Consider the following 20,429-nt stretch of genomic DNA (forward strand, 5'->3'; position numbering starts at 1 on the left):
AGTCTCCAGCAGGTGGCAGCAGAGACTTAAAAACTCATGAACTGCATGAAGACTGGTCAAACCAGGAAGCCGCCGCTCATATGCTGATTCCTGTCTGCGTGTGCTTTTGCACGTTTACTTAGCCCCAACTGTAAGATTTTCTTCCTGACTCCAAAGAACAGAGACTGAGCCACTTTGACAAGTTCTTAACAACTTCCTCATGCTCCTCACGTGAGTCACATCACTGTGATGTGGGCAGTCAATAAAGATGGGACAGTCAAGTGTCACACGAACCTGTGCTCAGTGTTGTAATATCAACAGGATTGTCCCAGGTTAAGACAGTGGGTGGGAAAGCTGATCTCGAGTCAGAACATTAGATAAAATGTAGAAAAACATAGAAAAAAGGAAGATGAGCGCATCACATTAAACACATTGCATTAAAACAGACAATCCACACTTTAGCATCGGAAGCAATGACAGCCTCAAGTCTTCTTGGAAATGATCCTACAAGCTTGGAACACCTTTTTAAAAAGAGTTTCTCACATTCTTCTCTGCAGAATCCTTCAATCTCCACCAGGCTGAATGGCGTGTGTCAGTGCAAAGCCCTTTTCAGATCTCTCTGGACATGCTCTATTTGGTTCAGGTCCCGACTCCGGCTGGACCCAAAGCCACCCCTGCGATTTCTTTGCGGTTCACTTTGGGTAGTTGTCTTGTTGAAATATAAACCTTCAGAGATTCTGAGCACTTGTGAGAAGGAGTTCACTCAGGACTGATCTATAATTTTCTGCATTCATCTTTCCCTCTATCCTGACTAGTCTCCCAGTCCCTGTGGCAGCAAGATACTGCCACCCTCGTGTTGGACGGTGGGGATGGAATTAATGAGGTGATGCTCTGTGCCCGGTTTCCTCCATACAAGCTGTTAGCAATTGTGACCATGTAGTTCTCTTCATTTCATCAGACCAGAGGATTTTGCTTTTCATGGGCTGAGAGCCCATCAGGTGCCTTAAATTCATTTCATCACAGGTGGGATCCAATCAAGCCATTAAGACGGTGTCAGAGCCAAGTTTTGCTGGTAATGATAGTTTGTAAAATGTCCTGTCAGGCCAGATTAATCAGTTGACCTGTATTATTAACCTCACAGTGTTGCTTCATAACATTCATCGCTGCCCTCCATTACTTCAGTTGACTCTGGACAAAGTGATAAATGCAGCTTATTCTGCTAGTAAGTAATGTACAGTACACGCATGAAGTGGCAGCAAAAGTGACTGAACTCTGCAAGACAAATGGGTAAACATCCCTAAAACATGAAATCAACATTATTCATCATTTGCACAAAAGCAAGAAAAATGCATTTATATCTGTCTGTTTTTTAGATTGGAGATTCTAATACCCATAGGTGTAGTATGGTAGCATAATCTGCTACTACTCATTACACTAAAGTTTTGCTGTCCATACAATCAAAGCCATATAGAAGCAATGTAGAAGGTAAAGGAGCATTTAATTACAACAACTGCACTGAAGAGTCAGCTGGTACCTTCCAAGCTGTGAGCTGTCAGACATCCATGCTGAGGAAACCCTGATGACGGGCCTGCTCACTGACAGCCAGCAAACTGTGCTAATCATGATGGTTAAATTTGTCAAGAAGCGGGAAATGTATGTGTGTCAGCTTCTGGTTAACATATCATTACTCCATCTGTTATTAGACAGAGAGAAAACTTTCAGATTTAAGAGACATTTAGTCTCGTCTATTGAAAAAAGTGAAGTGAAAGTGGCAGTCACAGGGTGAGGATAACAACACAAGGGGAACTTCCCACAAACAACTGATGATAGTTTGAAACTAGATGGACGAATAATTTATTTCACTATCATCACGAAAATGACACTGACTTCCACTGCCACTTCACATGACCAACACACACCGTGTGTCATTATGAAACACGCTGTTATCGAAATGACTGTCAGGCAGGCATTCCTGATCTTCCTGGTGACATTTACAAGAGTAATTCAATATGTATTGTGAATAGCAGCACATGCCAATCATTCTAATGGTAGTCCCCAGTTCAACAGGTGAAATTTGCATATATGAAACAAGACAACGACGCTGGTTTCTGTATCTAAAATTAACAAAAAATAGAAACTACAACACGAGCATTTGTGAAACCATGCCTCACATACCTGAGTGTGACATGGCACACACACACACACACACACACACACACACACACACACACACACACAGTTAGCCTACTTGTCTCAAAAGGACAAGCAATCTAAATAATGTGAGACTGACTGTAGCAGCAGTCCTGCTTTACTAGTTTGCCAATGCACAGTATGTCTACACTAAGTGATCTGTGTCAACAGTGCAGCGTGACAGAATAAGGCTTAACTGAACAAGGAGGCGGCTTCACATTCAGCTCAACTTAATACGGTACTTGAGTGAGAGCCAACACACAACGCGTCGTATATATGGCACATATGTTTGGTTGTTGAAATCAAACTGCACTGGAGCTCTGTGATGGGCATGTCTGAGGCAAAGCATTTGTTTAACATTTGATGGTAGAACACTCAGAATGGTAGTTAGGGGGACTGAATCGTCAACTTTATTGGAACAGCTGAACGGTTTGGCATGGCTGTAAAGACTATGAAGGTCTGCAAGGCCCAGCCGGGATCGGGTTTACCACCTTCGCACTCGAGAGCAGTGCATCTCACTCAACACACTGACGCCTGGCAACAGAGTGAACAAGCCAGACTGGTTGAATCTGTAGTCACAATGTGCTGTGCAAAGGTGGCATAACTCGGCAGAAGAGCCCTTGTCAAATCGCTCAGTCACATGAGCGTGACTTACATGAATGAATGAATGAATGAATGCGTCATTGTGTATACTTATGAGGACAGACGCTTCTTTAAAGAGACAGTTCGGGGTTAAGACCAGGAACTGGTTTAGTATTAAGGTTAAAGGGGTTTGAGCAGCAAGGGTTGAGATTAGATGTTATGATATTATTTTCATTAACATGTCAAAGTGTGTTTGTTTAGCAGCGGTCTACATCAGTCTACTGACAAACAGGGATAGTTTTGGAAAGGGGCAAGGTGAATGACCTGATGACTGTTGACTCCTCTTGTATCCCCCATCACCAGCACACACACAGACACACACACACACACACACGCACGCACACACACACACACACACAAAAACTCACAAACACACACAGCTCGCATTCCGATGCAGAGCATGCAACCATTGTTTCAACAAACACATAAAGAGGTACTTCATGTCGGAATACACTCTCTCCATGTGATCACTGACCAGTCCTTCCACAGAAACACACCCACACACACCTTGTCCAGGTCCACAGAGCTGCAGCGGTTGAACGGGGTGTCCTCGTCCTCCTCTATCACCTTCTTGTCTGTCGTCTTGTCTGCCATCCTTCCTTCTGTATGTCCATTGGCCTTCCCCCTCTCCCTCAGAGTCTGAAGAAAAACAAGATGAAAACAGACACAATTAACAACAGAAAAGTGGACTCAGCTGTGAGAAAATGGACAAGTGGATGTCTGTGTGTTCGGTGGGTTGTGATTTCCAGAGGAGCTGCCCTTTGGTATCTGGTGAATGTAACAGCCTTGTCACCGTATCATACTCTAGGTTTCATGGTTATGGCCACATGTGACCTCAATGCTTAACATTTACAGTGTTCAACCTTTGAACCTGTGTGTCACTGAAGAACACCTGCACTGGTGTCTGTGCCACTGTTTTCCATGAGGGACATGATGAAGATGATAATGATTTTCTTGTATGCCAAGAATAGATTTCTAAAATAGACACAACAAAATCTGTAATTGGTTTACAAAACAAATGTCTCTTCTGACTTGCACAGAGAAACAGAACTGACCTCGTTTGAATGAAACATTAGTGGCTTGCACACAGACTCTTACCCTGAACACTAAAGGAAGTGGCAACCGCAGCTGCCCCACACACACTTCTGGAAATTTGTTAATGTTAAATAGATTTGGAAAATAGACTTTGATACGAAATGCAAATAATGCTAAATGCAAATAAGCACATGGAAATAAATAGGCTTTTTCAAGCAAATGTGTATTAATGTAAAGAAAAGAATAAATAAGAAAAAGCATTTTACACTGAAACCAGAGTGCTACTAAAGCGAAAGCTAGACAGATGGTTATTTGAGATTGGCAGTATCGTCATCCATGCACAAGATCTGTGGTTAGTTAGAAATCATGTTGGCCACAATAGTTTCCTATGGTGGCCCAGTTTCACCCAGAAAACCTGCCCAATCAACTCATCACAACAAAGTATGGCTTTACACATATTTTCCATGTGTCGCTACAAGGTTACCTGTTTATGCTTGTCAGGCAACAAGATATAAGCAGCTCAGTGCAGGAACGGAAGCAGCGGATTCAGCCATAATGTTGGAGAATATATGAGTGTTTGAAATATAATGAGCATGCTGTGTTTAATGAGCAGGCAGACAGTGGAGAACTGGGTTATGTTGCAGGTGTAGTTTGAGATTTATATACTCTTTGCCATGAAGCTGGGTTGATGTTGGAATCCACTGCATAGTAACTGACTGTGGCCCTCTGTGAATGAACAGGCTACAGCCACTTAAAGCCACCTTCTTAAATGTACAAACAGTCGATTTTGGGTGGAGCATTCTTTTATAAACCAGAGTAGGTTGAAACCTAGTATATGGCGTAGATGTGTATGTGCTAAATTGTGGCCCCCCCCCCCCCCCCCCATTATCACACTGTTGTAAACCAAGAAAAAAAAGAAAAAGAAACAGAAGGGACCATTAACCTGTCTTGTTCTTTCTTAAAAGAATACATTTCATGTTATAACTCCCTCTGACCTAGTAATATGAGATCAGTACTTCTTTAATCCAGTTTTTAAAGGCAGTACTGCAGTGATCTAGTCTTCAGTATCAACAGAAGAACACTGTCTCATAGTTAAAACACATAAAAATCAATAATGTGATGTACATTGTCTTCGTACAGTCTGATAAGTTATCATACTGTATCAGAATGAGACATCCAGAGATTGGCATACATTTGAATGTACAACATTTTTAGGAAAATGTTCATCAAATAGACCTGAGGAGATGTAGAAAAAGAGTATACAAATCAATGTCAACTAATATCAGAAAGATATTGACATTGTGTTCACTCAGTTTGTCATTATGTTTAGTGTCGTTATGGGTGATGCTGTACACGGTGATGCAGACCTGATGTCGAAGCAGCCACGCTTAGCAAAACCCAGGGTAGCACAGCAAAGGCTACTGGCTCAAAGCTACTAACACGCACACAAAAACCAGTGAAAGCAATCGGCAGGCACACCCTCTGTATCAGCAGCAGCAGCAGCAGTCATGGCCTACGTGAGTGAGTGTGAGTAATGTGTGATTCTCTACCTCGCCCCTCTTTGTACATACAGGACAAAGGTCGGAGTTTTATATCGTCAATCAACTCGGCATGAAACGGTAAAGTATGAAACATAGAGAGACAGAATTCAAAATGTGAATCAGAAAACCTGACAAAAACACTCTTTCTCTCCATCACCTCAGTCCCACCAACACGACTGCTTCACTATAAATGTCTAAATATCTGCAAACTTTTGAAACATATTCACTTGATTAATGTTTAAGTTGCGGTTCACAGCTCGGGATTCTGCCTCGACAAATATGTGAAAACTTTCACACACTGCTTTTTTTTTTTACATACCAACATACTGACAGTACCCACACCCCACATATGCACCCTCTGTTGCACTCTGACAGAGAAAATCATACCCGCTGTGCAGCAACACAGGCTTATTCTCCAAGGAGCTGACAATGGAAACAAGTAAATAGGAGCTGCAATCATATGGCTCACATCAAACCATCAGAGCAGTACAGGATAAGGACACACAGTTTAACTTTGTACAGTCCTTTAAATGAGATTTTACTGACCATATGTAACAATAGTAAATGTGGTACAGTGATATAATTCATTTTACATGACAATAAAAATGAGATAATAAGCAGGGAGGCTCATGTTAGGACCGATACTGATCACTGATCCTGTTCTTAAACATTTTCACAGTAAACTTCTGAATACGAGAACATACAGAGTAAAAGTAAAATAATTAACTGAAGGCAGCTATTCATGACTGTATTATTGTTCAAATAATGGCAAAAATAAATAAATAAATAATCAAACAAGTGTTGTCAACCCAGAGACATCACAGTTACTGTTACTGATCCACCTGCTGCTCAAAGATCAGATTCCTCCGAAAGCCCATTTTAATAATAAAGATAAAACCTCCATTTGCTTATAAAATGCTACTACAGGCCCCCGACCTGACATTAGTCCCTCTGTGACAGGAACATTAAATGCTTCAGACAACTGAGTGATGTTTATTCATTTGCCGCAAATTTAAAGGTCACTGATCAAGTCATTTGTAGTGACTTGGTGGGGACAAAATGAAAGTCCCCATAAGGTAAATCATTTCATTTTAGGGTGAAGACTTGGGTTAAGGTTAGGGTAAGGTCAGGTTTAGGCTTAGGTGAAGGTTAGGGCGTGTGTGTGTGTGTGTGTGTGTGTGTGTGTGAGAGAGAGAGCGAGAGAGAGAGAGAGAGAGAGAGGGTTCTTCTAACAGCACATGACTTAGCAAAAGGGAACAGTCTGTCAGCAGGTTCTCAGAAGAGGAACACAAAGTGTGAATAAAGTTAAGATGGATTGGTTTAAAAAAGCAGTTCTACAATAAAAGCAACTCCACACAGTGTTATTTACACCCAAACTATGATCCCTTCTTTCAGAACAAGTCCCAACAACTATAGGGCTATAAATTATTTGCTATCTTAACTGACAAATCTGATGTCAAGATATGTATTCTAATGTCTTTTATTCAAATTAGGTGGTTTCTGGTGTTGAACCACTCTTTGTTGCTTGACGAACAACGTGCTTCGGAGGTCCAAAGATAACTTGTTTTGAATAACTCTTCACTATTACTTTCAACCAGAGAAAATCATTACAGTATGATTTTCCAGTTGTGTGAAAGTTAACTACTGAAGGATTAAATGGGGCTAAATATAAAACTGTTTATAATATACATCTTAATATAACAAATACATTTAAAATGTGACGGCCCCGGAAGCTATTCAAGGCTTTTCAAATAGGGAAGTTAACGCAAGGCTGATGATGAACTTTGAGCACTTTCTTAGGTTTTACATACATAGACAGAGGTTATTTTTAGTTTGTAGTGGAGCATGAAGAGATGAGGGGCTGAAACTTTCAATCCACAGCACCATGGCTGCACGCTGTTCCTCTGCCTGTTTATCCATGAGGACACCAGCGTTTTGTTGTACTGACCAGACAGGAAGTAATTCACAGCCTTAATTAGAGCTGTCACTTATAGTTACATGATTACATAACAACATAAAGGGCTGTCTTTGGCAGAAAAATAAAGCGCTGTGTTTGATTTTAAGATGCAATATATTATAGTTTTAGTGTAAAGCATTCAAAAATTGGGTAAAATTATCAACAGCACTTGAAGAAATAACAGTCGTCATGACATTATGTCAAAGACGTCATGTGTTGTGTTGCAGAGACAGTCCCAGCTCACCCTCTAAGTAGTGTCTGCAGAGGTGATCAGTGTCCTTAATGGTTAAAATTTCAAACATGCACGACCAGGAGAAATCTATTCTTTCACGCACAGTAGTAGCATAGCAACATCGCAGCTCAGGTGCTCAGAGTTTCACATTTAATTCCAATCTTTAATCATTATTTAATCCAGCAGATTAACAAAGACGAGTTCATTGTAATTCATTATGCACATATTGTATCTTACACTTCAGGTAGGTACTAGAAACTTGTCACGCTGTCAGTTCCAGAGATTAACGACGTGCCTGAAAATATCTCAAAGGTCAGCTGGGATAGATTTATTGGTTTTATATGGAGCCATTTATCTCCTAGACCTGAAACAAACACAAACACGTCTTGTCGCAGTAGTGCTCTAACACTACAACCATTTTTCTAACAAATGTATATTCTATGATAACGCAGGAAGTCGACATTTGTACATGGGAGGAAGTGTATGCACAAACCTCAACTACATTCAGTTCTTTCACTCTTCCACCATGATAAGTCAGGCTGCCTGTGGTTACACCAACACCAGTCCATTTACCAAGCACGTTCAGGTAAATATGTTCCTGATGAACACGACTTCAGTGCTGTTGAAGAAGACCAAAGAATGAATGAAATATAAGTCAAACATGCTGTATAAGTAAGATAATGTAATTTGGCATAATGATACAGGCAGCAGCACAGATGCATCATATCAAATAATCTAACAACGAGCATGATGACATATGCTAAACATGACCACTGTATAACCAAAGAGGAACATTGACAAGTAGACTGTGCGAGAGCCTGCACACTGAACACTGACCAAAGTACACTTAAATGACACTTATCATAGTTGCTTAGTAACCCATAAGAAAATGACAATCAAGAAAACGTTAGGAGTTTAAGAATAACATGGACTGCACTGTTCATGTTATTTTGTCCACTTCTCAGAGGAGGATTGTGTATTCCTAATGTAATGTACGTCATTAATATTCATGTTAAATCTATGATGTCTTCAATGTGTTTGGGTTAATTAAGCTTGTGGCAAAGGAATCAGATATAATATAAGATATTTATATCAATATTGTTAACAAAATGCAAATTTAGGTGTTGTACGTCAGGTAAAAGCTGCCATGGCAACATATGAACAGGCAACATGTTTCTTTCACTCACTCTCACACTGCTAGCAGCTTCAGCTTCACCTGCTCTGACATGTTGTCTATGCGATTGCCTTAATGGAAAGCCAGAAAGCTGAAGAACAAATGAATTGCAGGTTGTTTGCTAGTTGTTGCTAGTTGCTGAAAGCAGTTCAGTAACAAAATGCCGGCCTTCCTGTGTGCTTCTGTCGATGCAGGGGTGAGTGTGTACACTCTTCAGGCCTGAGCTGAGACAATGGATGGTATGGCTGCGCAGCTGACACAACGTGTCCCCACGTCGGCTGATTGCCATGTCGAGAACGGCACCTATTGACAGCCTTGTACTGAAGAGGGACACCTTTCACTGTCCTTCCATTATATTGTTCTATCTTACATGTGTGATTAATTCAACATTTCAAATTCAATGAATTTACACAGCATGTATTCACACGATACGCCAAGCCTGCAAAAATCCTTTTTGTTCTCTTTGCAAAGGCAAACCTCAATTACATCTTTCCTCCAATGAGGATGATTTTTGATGTTAAGATTGGAAATTAATATAAATCTTTAACTCCCTTGCTTTGGAGAAAGAAGCAGGGAGATAGAATGGAACGGTATATGGCAGGTACAGTGTTTCACATCCATGAATCACAAGGAAACACATAAAACGATTCAGAGACACCTTGTTAGAGGAGGGCAGGGAGACTCAATAATCTTATTTTACTGAGCAGATCAAGGTCAAGTAGGAAGACATGAAGAGAGCTCTGTCCCAGTAGGAGGAGCAATATAAAAGAATGAGACAAAACACAAAGGAGATGGCTAGAGTGGGTGGCGATGTGGCCTGGTACCATCACAACACAGAAACTATAGTCAGCCTCTGCTGGGAGAGGAGGAGGAGGAGGAGGAGGAGGGAGGAGAAAGTGGGCAGATAAATTAAATCAACGTGGTGAAGAGGACTAAAAAAGATTCTGAGTACAATTGGAAGCTGGGTAACCATTTAACCATGATGCTTCAACAATTACAAACACATGAGGAAGTACCTGAATATGGGTACTGGACCAGACTACGCATAACACAGAAGACACAAGCAGAAGAGATTACTCATGTTACAAGGAAATAGTACCATATTTTGAGCAACTCAATCGCCTGATGATCTTCAGAAGCACGCTTCTAATATCTCAGGAACCCCCGCCAATGCAGAGCACCAGTCCAACACCACTGCTCTGTTCTCCCCTAATTTAATATCTGTATACCTTACTGTATGAAACTAAATAATTGAGGCACTGCTGACTTGACGGCCCATCAGAACTGATTTCATGATATCATTGACAAAGACACTGTATTTATTGTGGAAATATTGCAAAAGTCAGACCTTTTTTTAACTCAGAAAGACGCAGAAATGCATATTCATGCTTTTATCACTAGCTGTTTGGACTACTGTAACTCTCTTTTTACTGGTTTGCCAATTAAGTCCACAAGAAAACTACAGTTAGTCCAGAACGCTGCAGCCAGAGTCCTGACAAAAACAAAGAAAATCAATCATATCACCCCACTCCTTAAAACACTACACTGGCTCCCTGTTTCCCTCAGAATAGATTTTAAAGTTCTTTTATTCGTTTACAAAGCTTTAAATAACCTTGCTCCTTCATACATAAGAGATTCTCTGTCATTTTATGTACCAGCCAGAACACTGAGGTCCTCTACTGCTTTTCTTTTGAACGTTCCTCATATGCTCCACAAGAGTACAGGTGAAGCTTCTGTTTTTATGGCTCTAAACTGTGGAACACATTACCTTTTGACATCAGAATGGCAAGCTCTCTCTGTATTTTTAAAAGGAAATTGAAGACCTATCTTTTTAATCTGGCTTTTAATTTGTAATAATGTTATAACCCAGGCTGACAAAACACTGCTGTTTTTAACTATTTTAATTTAAAACACTTGTTTCCGCCCTAGTCTATTTCAACTTTTTTTTTCTTTTTCTCTTACTGTTTTTATTCTTGTATTGTTTTATTACCATTTCATCATTTTGCTTTTTTGCCATTTTATTGTTTTATTGCCATGTTATTGTTTTGTTTCTTTCATGATGTCTTTTTATTCTGTTTTGTGAAGCACTTTGGGCTGCATGATTGCATGAAAGGTGAGTTGAGTTGAGTTGGATCTGTCACATCCTGGCCGATCTGTTTTGGTGGACCAGTCCAGTTTATTGTTGAGGTGGACACCCAGGTATTTGTACTCCTCCACGATCTCAACGTCAAATCCCTGGATGCACACCGGTGTAGTCTGTGGCGCTTTCCTGCGTAAGTCTATCACCATCTCTTTGGTCTTGCTGGCATTGATGTGCAGGTGGTTTAGGTCCACACCAGTCGACAAAGTTAGTTAGTTATTTCAAATCGTCCCCCTGTGATACATTCCAACAATGGCTGTATCATCAGAGAACTTCTTGAGGTGGCAGCTGGTTGTGTTGTGTCTGAAGCCTGATGTGTAAAGTAGAGAGCACAGTATCCTGAGGAGCCCCGGTGCTGCAAACTGCCACATCCGACACACAGTGCGAAGCCTCGCATACTGTGGTCTGTTGGTGAGGTAGTCGATGGTCCATGCAGCCAGGTGACAGTCTACTCCGGCTCCTTCCAGCTTCCCCCTCAGCAGTGATGGATGGATTGTGTTGAACGCATTGGACAAGTCAAAAACATGACCCTCACTGTGCTCCCAGTGCTCTCCAGGTGGGAAAGAGAGAGATGGAGCACGTAGGTTGGTATGATTGCGTCTTCCACACCAATGCCTAGTCGATATCTGGACTGTAGGGGGGATTAACACCTTCAAGGTGTGTAGGACTTAGTGGCATCCAGTGGTCAGGTTGCAGATTGCATCCAACTGAACACCCCTCACCTCACCCTAACCCTTACAGAGTGTAGACCCCACATTGGCCTAAATTGTTGCCAACTATGCCAAAGCCTTTTTGGGTAATCACCAGTACTGAGTAACTTAACTCCTTGCTACCATTCGTATAATAATCCTTGCTGTACGCAGACTGCAGCAGCGTCACTGAGGATCCCTCTTGGATTTTAGTCAATGAATAATAGCAAAAATACAACAGAGCATCAAAGGCAACTCTACAGGTGACCTTCGTGCGAGAAACCACTTTCATAACCTCTCTGGTCTCAGGTTACAGAACAAATGAGAAGGGTCGGTCAGTCAACCAAGGAGGGCTGAGGTGGTTTAACACTCAACACCCAGAAAAACTGCTCTCATACACCAAATGCTTATATGAATTTACTCTGACTTTCATGATTCACTTCAAACTTGTGCAATCAAGAAGAGGACTCTGGGTTTAGTTTCACTTGTTTCAAGTTTCTTATTTACTGTTTTTCTTTCATGTCAGGCTGGTCCCAGTGCAGTGTGTCAAAAATACGCATGTATCTATGATAAAATGCATTGACAGAGAGTCATTTATTTTGTTGTGTGGCTGGAGGGTCGGTCACAGATGGACCCACATAAGACACATCTCTCATGACATATATGTGGCCAACATGGGATGAAATATGTTAGGAGAAGACAAGGGTATAAAGCCTTGATAAAACTGAAAGAAGTCTGCAGTGTCAAGTCTAAACAACTACTGTTCTGTTGAAGCACTTTGAAAAACTGGTTTTTCAGCACATCAAAGAAAACATCCCAGCCAGCCTGTACCCTCAGTTTGTATTCCACAAATTCCACGGCAGTCTCCACTGGCCTTCATTTAGTCTTCACACACCTTGACATAACAGCACCTACGTTATAATGCTGTATGTTGATTTCAGATCAGCATTCAACACAATCTCCTCTGTGGAACTGAGTTTCAAACTAAGTGCTCTGTGCTTAAGCACCACACTGACTACTGGGCTTCTTTACAAACTGATTCCAGACAGGTCTGATTGGCGGTCATGCCTCCTCCACTCGAGTGCTGAACACCGGAGCCCTCCAGGGCTGTGTGCTCATGCCCATCCTGTTCACACTGTACGCCCATGACTACAATCCAAAATGTGGAGACAACTCTGACGGGAAACCATCATCAGCCAGATTTAAACCATGATGAGAATTCACATGCATGTCAACAGCTTTAGTTCCGGGGAAACAGCATCACAGAGAACCTGTCATCGACATCACACATCTTCACCCAGGTAAAGAAAGCTCAGAAACAACTGTATCTCTTAAGAAAAGTGAAGAGGGATAAATTGCTGTGAGTGTGCTTGGCTCAAGACAGGAGGCCTCTGCAGCGGGTTTAGTTGGTACCATTCTGCTGAGCATCATATCTGTGGGGTCAGGTGCATGTGCAGACCCCGAAGGCCACTAAAAGACAACACTCACCCCTGCCACAGCCTGTTCACCCTCCCATCTGGCAATACACAGGTATCTGCTGCTGTACGACCAGACCACAGAGCAGCTTCTTTCCTCAGGCTGAGAGACTCCTGAATTCATCCTCTGCACTCCACCATAAAAAAAATGCTCGTTTTTATGATTCACTACTTATTCATTCTGCATATTACTGTTGTATTGTGAGCAGCATTAAGTGCTTACAACTAGCATTTTGTTATACAACATCTGATACTCAAGTAGTTACCTGTACTGTTATTTCTTCATACTGTATATTTTAGTATATAAATATACTGCACATTGCAATGTGGCACACAGGGTATTGTGACAACTGTGTGCGTGTGTGTGTTTCTGAAGGTATGTCAACAGCAGTAGTAGGATGTATGCGGTGAGACAAGGCTGAAGTTCAGTAACACTGTGGAAAGTTCAATAACACTGAAAAGACCATGAGCTCTGAATACTGAATGTGGCACCTCGATCAGCTGCACATGTAATGTCAACTGGAGCCCCTTTTAAACAGAGCCCCAGGGTGTGATTTTAGATAGGATGTTGGTGTTCTGGAAACATGAGAGGCCGGGCATGTAAAACAACAGCATCGGCGTCTTGTCTGCCACTTTACACAGACATTGATTCAGCTCTGCTTTCATCCTCCACTCCAATAATGGCGCAACATTCCTGCCTTGAACAGGCTGTATAAAGCCGGAAGTGAAGAAGGACTTGTAACCGGTCTCTACACCTGTCTCTACTCACTCTTATCAAGTCTTTGTAAAACACCGATGGCAGTGGTGATAGTCAAATACACTGGTGACAGACATTAAAGGTGGGGTTGGTAACACTGGAGAGAAACCAACTGAGAAGTCCCATCTCCTCCCTTCATGCCACCTTCCAAACCCACTCCCCCAAATTACATGAACGTGCACTGCCTGACAACTACTAGGGGATGACTCCATGAGGGAGCGTTGGGGAGAGGAGTAGTGACCTGAAGACTTTTAATAAAACAATAACAAACAACTCTGTTAACTGCAACAATTAAAAAAACACAAGTTAAATTGCTGTGACAAACGTACCTTTCAATCTCTGAATCCCAACGAGGGTCTGTCAGCTAAGGGGGCTTTTACTGGAGCGTGCATCACTGTCATCGCTAACTTAATCCGACTGGCTATCATTAGTACTCACAGCTGTCAAGACGGCATGTCAACATTGGAAAATTCTGAATGCACATTCTCGCGTAACTAGCTCACTATAGCTTTAGCAATGTATCATCCTAGCATTGTGGAAGACTCCGGTCATGCACCGGTGTGTGTGCACTGACAGAGTGTGCAGGGGTAGGCAGGTATGTAGTTAGACGGGCAGGTAGGCCATCCAATCATTTTATTCCAGCCAAATGTTATGATTGGATGGGCTTCCTGCAGGCCTGCGACAGCCACAGATATCCACATTTTTTTCTTTTTTTGTCACATTTGATTTTTTTGATTGCTGTTGGAATGTAAAGGGAATGTCAACAAACCTAACACAAAATGCTTCTAAAAAACATTACGTACTGTAGCTTTACGTAGATTTTGTATCAAATACAGGGTGCGAAAAAAAATTAAATCATGTGTACCAAAAATATGATCATCTTTGTTAAATCATCTAATCATATGTTAGCGCTCCATTGTGCTATAAAGATTTCAATGACTTCAATGTCAGCAGAAAGATCACATGACTGTGTGATTGAATGCTCTCACACGCTAGATTGAGGGACAGACAGCAGTACACTTTTTCCCAATCTTGTGACACAACAGCAATCATCCACTGTTGTAATAAAGCCTTATTCCCCAAAAAATGGGATGCTGTAAAACATTAGTAAGAACAAAATGCAATCATTTTTAAACAAACTGTGTTTACTGACAGTTTTACAAAGTGTTCCCGAGTCCATGTAGTAACATCCTGTATGCCATCGAGAGGTGAACCTCGCTCCATCCTCGCTTGTGAACCACTGAGTCTTTCCAGGATGCTCCTTTCATACCCAATCATGATCCTATCACCTGTTACCAAGCAACCTGGAATGATCCAAACAGGTGTTTTTGGGGCAGTCCACAACTTTCTCAGTCTGTTGTTGCTCCTGTCCCAACTCGTTTGAGACTTGCTGCTGCATCAAATTCAGAATAAGCAGATATTTACAAAAATCAGTGAAATTGATGAGTTCAAACATTAAATATATTGTCTTTGTACTGTTTTTTAAAAAAGGATTAGCAGTTATCATTCTATTTATTTTTGTTTTACAGTGTCCCAACTTCTTTGGAATCAGGGTGGTATTTCACCACTCCCAATTTAGCCAACCGCACAGCTGGATTAGTAGAAATGTGATACCTTCACCTGTCAGGTGAAGTGGACAGGTTGGTGTGTTTCAGTCACAGAGAGAGCTTCCAAACGTGACCACACACTGGGGGCGAGATACTACACAGACAGAAGAAGAACTGTGATTGGTCATCTTGGTTGCTTGTGTTGTTTGCTATATGTTTCCTATGTTGGCCTTTGGTAGCGAAGGCGGCATTAAGCAGGTTGAAGAAAGCCAGAGCAACATTTTACTTTTCAGTAACACTTGACACATTTTTAGTCAAAAAAAACCACTTCAAAGAAATGTAAACACCATTACTTCAACTATGTAACCATTGCACAGCTCATTAATCATCATCTTTTCAGCAGCGACACAAATTTGCATGTGATGGCTTAGCTCTCAGCGCAAACCTCTCTGTCATTGCTCTTTCACAAGGAGAATGACAGAATGTAAACAACACTTCAGGTGCATAGCGAATGCATGACACAGGAAAATACTGTTCAATACATTCACAATATGAGTCCCATTCTGATGCCTTAAATCCTATACTGAATTTAATTTGACATGACACAAAGAGGGACCCACCCGCTCAGGTTTGTGTAAAAGGCGTTTGTGTGTGTGTGTGTGTGTGTGTGTGTGTGTGTGTGTGTGTGTGAGAAAGGGACACAATGAAAGAAATGAGGATTTAAAAGCTGGGTGAGGGTGATGTAACATACACGTGTGTGCGTGTGTGCGTGTGTGTGTGTGTGCGGATAACAAGATCACTCGTCTCCCTCCAACTACGAGAACCAGTCAAACCTGAATGGCCAGGAGTCAAGAATCTCCCCCTCCCTCCCTCTGCACCTGTGTTTGTGTGTATGTGCCAGAATCAGAGGCTCTGTGTAGCTAGCCAGTTTGAGCAGAAGGTGTCTTCTTACCATACAGACAGCAATGAGCGAGCTATGCGCCATATAAACACTGCAGCCACCCTCGGCATGCTGCTGTGGTCTGCACATAATTTTAAAATGCTGTTATTAACAAAAAGTGACATAAAGCAAGATATGAAGTCTTTCAAGATATCAACAACTTAAAGACATCAATCAAGTCTCAGTGTTAAGTAATTCATAATTAATTAACCCTGCTTAAGTCTTTGTAAACCAGTAGGAATTCAACACCACCACAACTGTTTCTTCTGCTCCTGTCTGTCTGTCTGTCCGTTTAGGAACCCAACAGGAAATGGAGCACAAATTCAGCGAACACTGGCCGGCACAACATCAATACATCAGTGGCAAAATAAACAAAAGCTTACTTTTTTTTGTTTTTCTGCATTTCTATCTATTATATTGGTGCGTGAAGAGAGGGCCGGGCTGGCAGGCAGCAGCTCACTCACACACACAGATTTCTTTCGTGCTGCCAACTCCCGCTGTGTGCACCACTGTCAGCTGACTCTCGTCTCCTGACACTGAGGTGTTTCACCAAAACAGCACATGAGCAGAGGTTCATGCTTTGTCATCGCTGTTCCCCCTTGTCACAGGTTCATCTGAAGACCTTAACCGTACTCTGACCAGCAATCAGGGTGCACTGCATGCACAATATCCATAGGAGAAACACTCCTCTCTACCTGTAGACTGCCTTTCTCCATCTCCTCCTCCCCCCTCTGGGTGTGTCTGAGATATTTAGTTGGTTTCCAATACACCTTCCAACTATTTGTTTTTCCGCGACAACATGCAGCTGTGTGTCTGTGTGTGTCCCATCCACAGATACTGTATACACACAACCACACCAAAGAACACTTTTCTATTATTATGCAAAGTTGACAAGCTGGACAGATGCATGATTGGCTACAGGAAGAGGTGGTGTGGAGGGAACAAATGACATAAGGGAGGAATCTTACAGACTAACACAGCCTGCTACAGTCAGCACCCAACAACTTCACTGACACTATGCAACCTATCTATAATGTCTAGCTTTAATGTCTGGCTTTAATCAAAACAATATTTTGGTCTTTTTCATCTAGATTTTGGTATTCATTGTGTACAGAACAAATTTTCCATCTAACTGTTTAGTAAAATAGCATTTAAAAACAAAAAGTAATGGGACAACCATGGGGAAAATAAATGCATCAATTTCCCCCTCACAAAATTTTGTTTTGTAATGCTTTTGGAATATTTTAGGAAAGTTCAGTGCAAAGTCAATCCCTGTGTAACTTGTTCTTCCCTGACCTTCTTTTTATGACCGCTCGCACTTCAGTAGAGCCTCAGACTTGTCTAGCCAATGAGATGTCCTGTCGGATCACAACAGACCAATGAGAACGAACCATAACAGACATATAATTTATGGGGAAAAAAAACAACCTCCGGACTTGTCTCAGTACAAACAATGAGAGGAAAGGGTTACACCAGGCGTGGTATGACTCCTGTGAGACCTTTGGCCAAATCAATTGCACCGTTCAAGCATATGTTCATCTCCATCCCCTCTGACTGTCCATCCAGTTTCCCTAAACCTCCACATCTCTATTTTCCAGGTGTTACTGCGGCGACGAGGAGAGCCACCTGAGGCCTGCACCTGAGTGCTAATTGCCATGTTGGCAGTCTCTATGGTAGTAAAGGTAAACAATGCACCAGGTAACGTATCACCATGGTGATAAACTCAAGAGCGGCTCCTAAGAGTTTGGAAAGGGTAAGTTCACCTGAACAGGTTGTGCTGGTGTAGGGTACACCTGCTAGAACTGACAAAACACCAGGATGCTAGTAAACACTGTGCCATCAATGGGCTTTGTCGCCATGGCTCATATTTAGTGAAAGTTTATGATGGTCTGTGCGGACAAAGTCTTCAATACATGACCACAATTTAGTGCTCTAGTGGGCTGCAACTAATTTTTGCAACATTTGGGACTTACAGTAGAAGGTGTTAATACTGAATTAAAAGTGAACACTGTACTAAATCCCTCTCCAACCCAATCAATCTCCTCCTCTTCCTCCTCTTCCTGCCCTCTGATTAAAGACAATCGCGTCATTGAGCAGAAAAAGATCCATGCAGATGAAGGTCTGCATTCCAGTGCTCCGACAGCCTGACCCGGTTGCCCTCCAGCATTCCATCCACAACACTTATCAAGAGCCACCATCATGACCTCGATGAGCGACGCAGCACTATAACCTACCAGTTTCTACCTTGATACATGCTGTTATTCTCTATCCGTGCTGGGATTCACTTTCATCCACTGTTTGGCCTTAGTATGTTCTCATTCTGCTCAGAGTATCTCCTCTTTCCGATCATTCATTCATTCACACACTCATTTGTGATTCCACTCATTTGACAACCCCTGTACTATCCTCCCAAGTTCATGACTACAGAGCTGCATTCTTCTGTACATCAGGAAAAAAAACATGCCTCCCTCTGCCCTTCGCTCTGCTGAATTCATTTACATCTCAAGTGAACGTACAGAAAGAGACAGCGAGACCAACCCTGAGACCAACCCCGAGTGAAACAAAAATGCAAGAATGTGTCATGGTCAGTTGAGCAATGAATTTCCACATCCTGTCATAGGTAGATAGGTCGCGTTGGCTCGATTTCTTTGGGACAAAGCAACAGGAGCATAGAGCAAACAAAGGTGCACCCATGAATGACACACTGATTAGGGGGATAAGCAGTTCTGTCTTTACTCAGCCCGCAATGAAAAATGCATACACTGTCGGCAACATACCACTGGACTAGGATCGATGCTAAAGGGTGTCTTGCAATACTCCACGCAAATTCATACTTTGGGTTGCGTCTTACCAAACACTTCAAATAGTTCAGGTACTGTCCTGGGTGTGAGGGAGACAAATTTGAAGTTTGCTGTGGGGCTTTTATGCTGTACGTGCAGCTGTATAATATCTTCTGTGACTTTGGAAGAGTTTGTCGTATCTGAGAAAAAAAAAACAAAAAAAAACAAGAAATAAAAACAGAAAGCCAGTGTTACAAACTGGGAGTCTGAAAAATGCCAGCCAGACTTGGAGAATCTAATAGAAAGATTATACTGAGATGCAATATGGGAAATTTAGTTTACAACATTTTGACCCACACTGCAGACAAAAAGCCTGAATATACTGGCCTCTGTTAAAGTCACAACTAAATCACAGCTTTTCTTTAATGATTTCCTATACTGTTTTGTATGCTGTCCCATATTGTTGTGAGAGCAAGTTCTGTTTTAGCAGCAGGGTTTGGACATGATCGGGGTCTCCTCTCTTCATCCCTGGTACAAAATATTAGTTCAAAGGCAAATTTCAGCTGACAGCAGCATGTGTGGTTCACCTCAGAAATATCGCTAGAACAGACACAAAGCCACTATTTGTCTTACCTAAAATAGCTTGGCTCCCTTCACTCAGTAACAGCAGCACATAATACCCATCACTCATTCAAATCATTCAAGTTGCTACTTATTTGCCGCTTTGTGGTTGACTATCCAGCAGCCTTGACTCTGTTCTGGCACCAGGGTTAGCAAAATTTGCTAAATTCCAATGATTATGTTGTCTCTTAATCACAATGATTAACAGTAAAGTATCAGCCTGTTTTTGTAGCTGCTGACCATCACTTTCATCGCTTTAAATGACATATGAGCTGTTACCAGTCAAAATTCATTCTGACAGGAGGATGGCTATGTCTCTTATTTCAGTGTGACCTACTAATGTAAACAACATTTTGTTAAATAAAAGGATCAGATCAGACTCGGTATTGGCAGATACCTAATATTAATCATTGAGCTGTTTATTTAGGGACAAACTGTGCTCACTCCTAGCTTCATATTTATCGTAGAAAAGCACAAAACACTGGTTCTGAATGGAGGCAATCAGCATCTATTACAAACCAGTTCAATTTGTTGACGGTGTAAACAGCACCTCTGTTTAATTGTAAACCTGCTCTCTCTCTCTCACACACACACAGTCCCTACTCCTGTAGATCCTGGATTAAGTCCTAGTTGACCCTCCTCACTGTTGTCTCACTGCTGTCTGCAGGTAAAACGCACTGTGAGTCCCGCCTCAGACTATCATTGCTGCCTCCGAATAATCATTAACAAA

General features: G+C 41.8%; 1 protein-coding gene across 1 annotated transcript in view; it reads right to left on the reverse strand.

The window, feature by feature from the left end:
- Window positions 1-20,429, reverse strand: part of fa2h (fatty acid 2-hydroxylase) — a 29,397-nt gene that overhangs the window by 5,113 nt on the left and 3,855 nt on the right. Inside the window, exon 2 of the mRNA XM_041939820.1 lies at window positions 3,319-3,450. Within this exon, the coding sequence (XP_041795754.1) occupies window positions 3,319-3,450 (132 nt within the window). The remainder of the gene's footprint in view (window positions 1-3,318; window positions 3,451-20,429) is intronic.

The sequence above is a fragment of the Chelmon rostratus genome, chromosome 6, assembly GCF_017976325.1.
Source record: "Chelmon rostratus isolate fCheRos1 chromosome 6, fCheRos1.pri, whole genome shotgun sequence".
In the NCBI taxonomy this organism is placed as follows: Eukaryota; Metazoa; Chordata; class Actinopteri; order Chaetodontiformes; family Chaetodontidae; genus Chelmon; species Chelmon rostratus.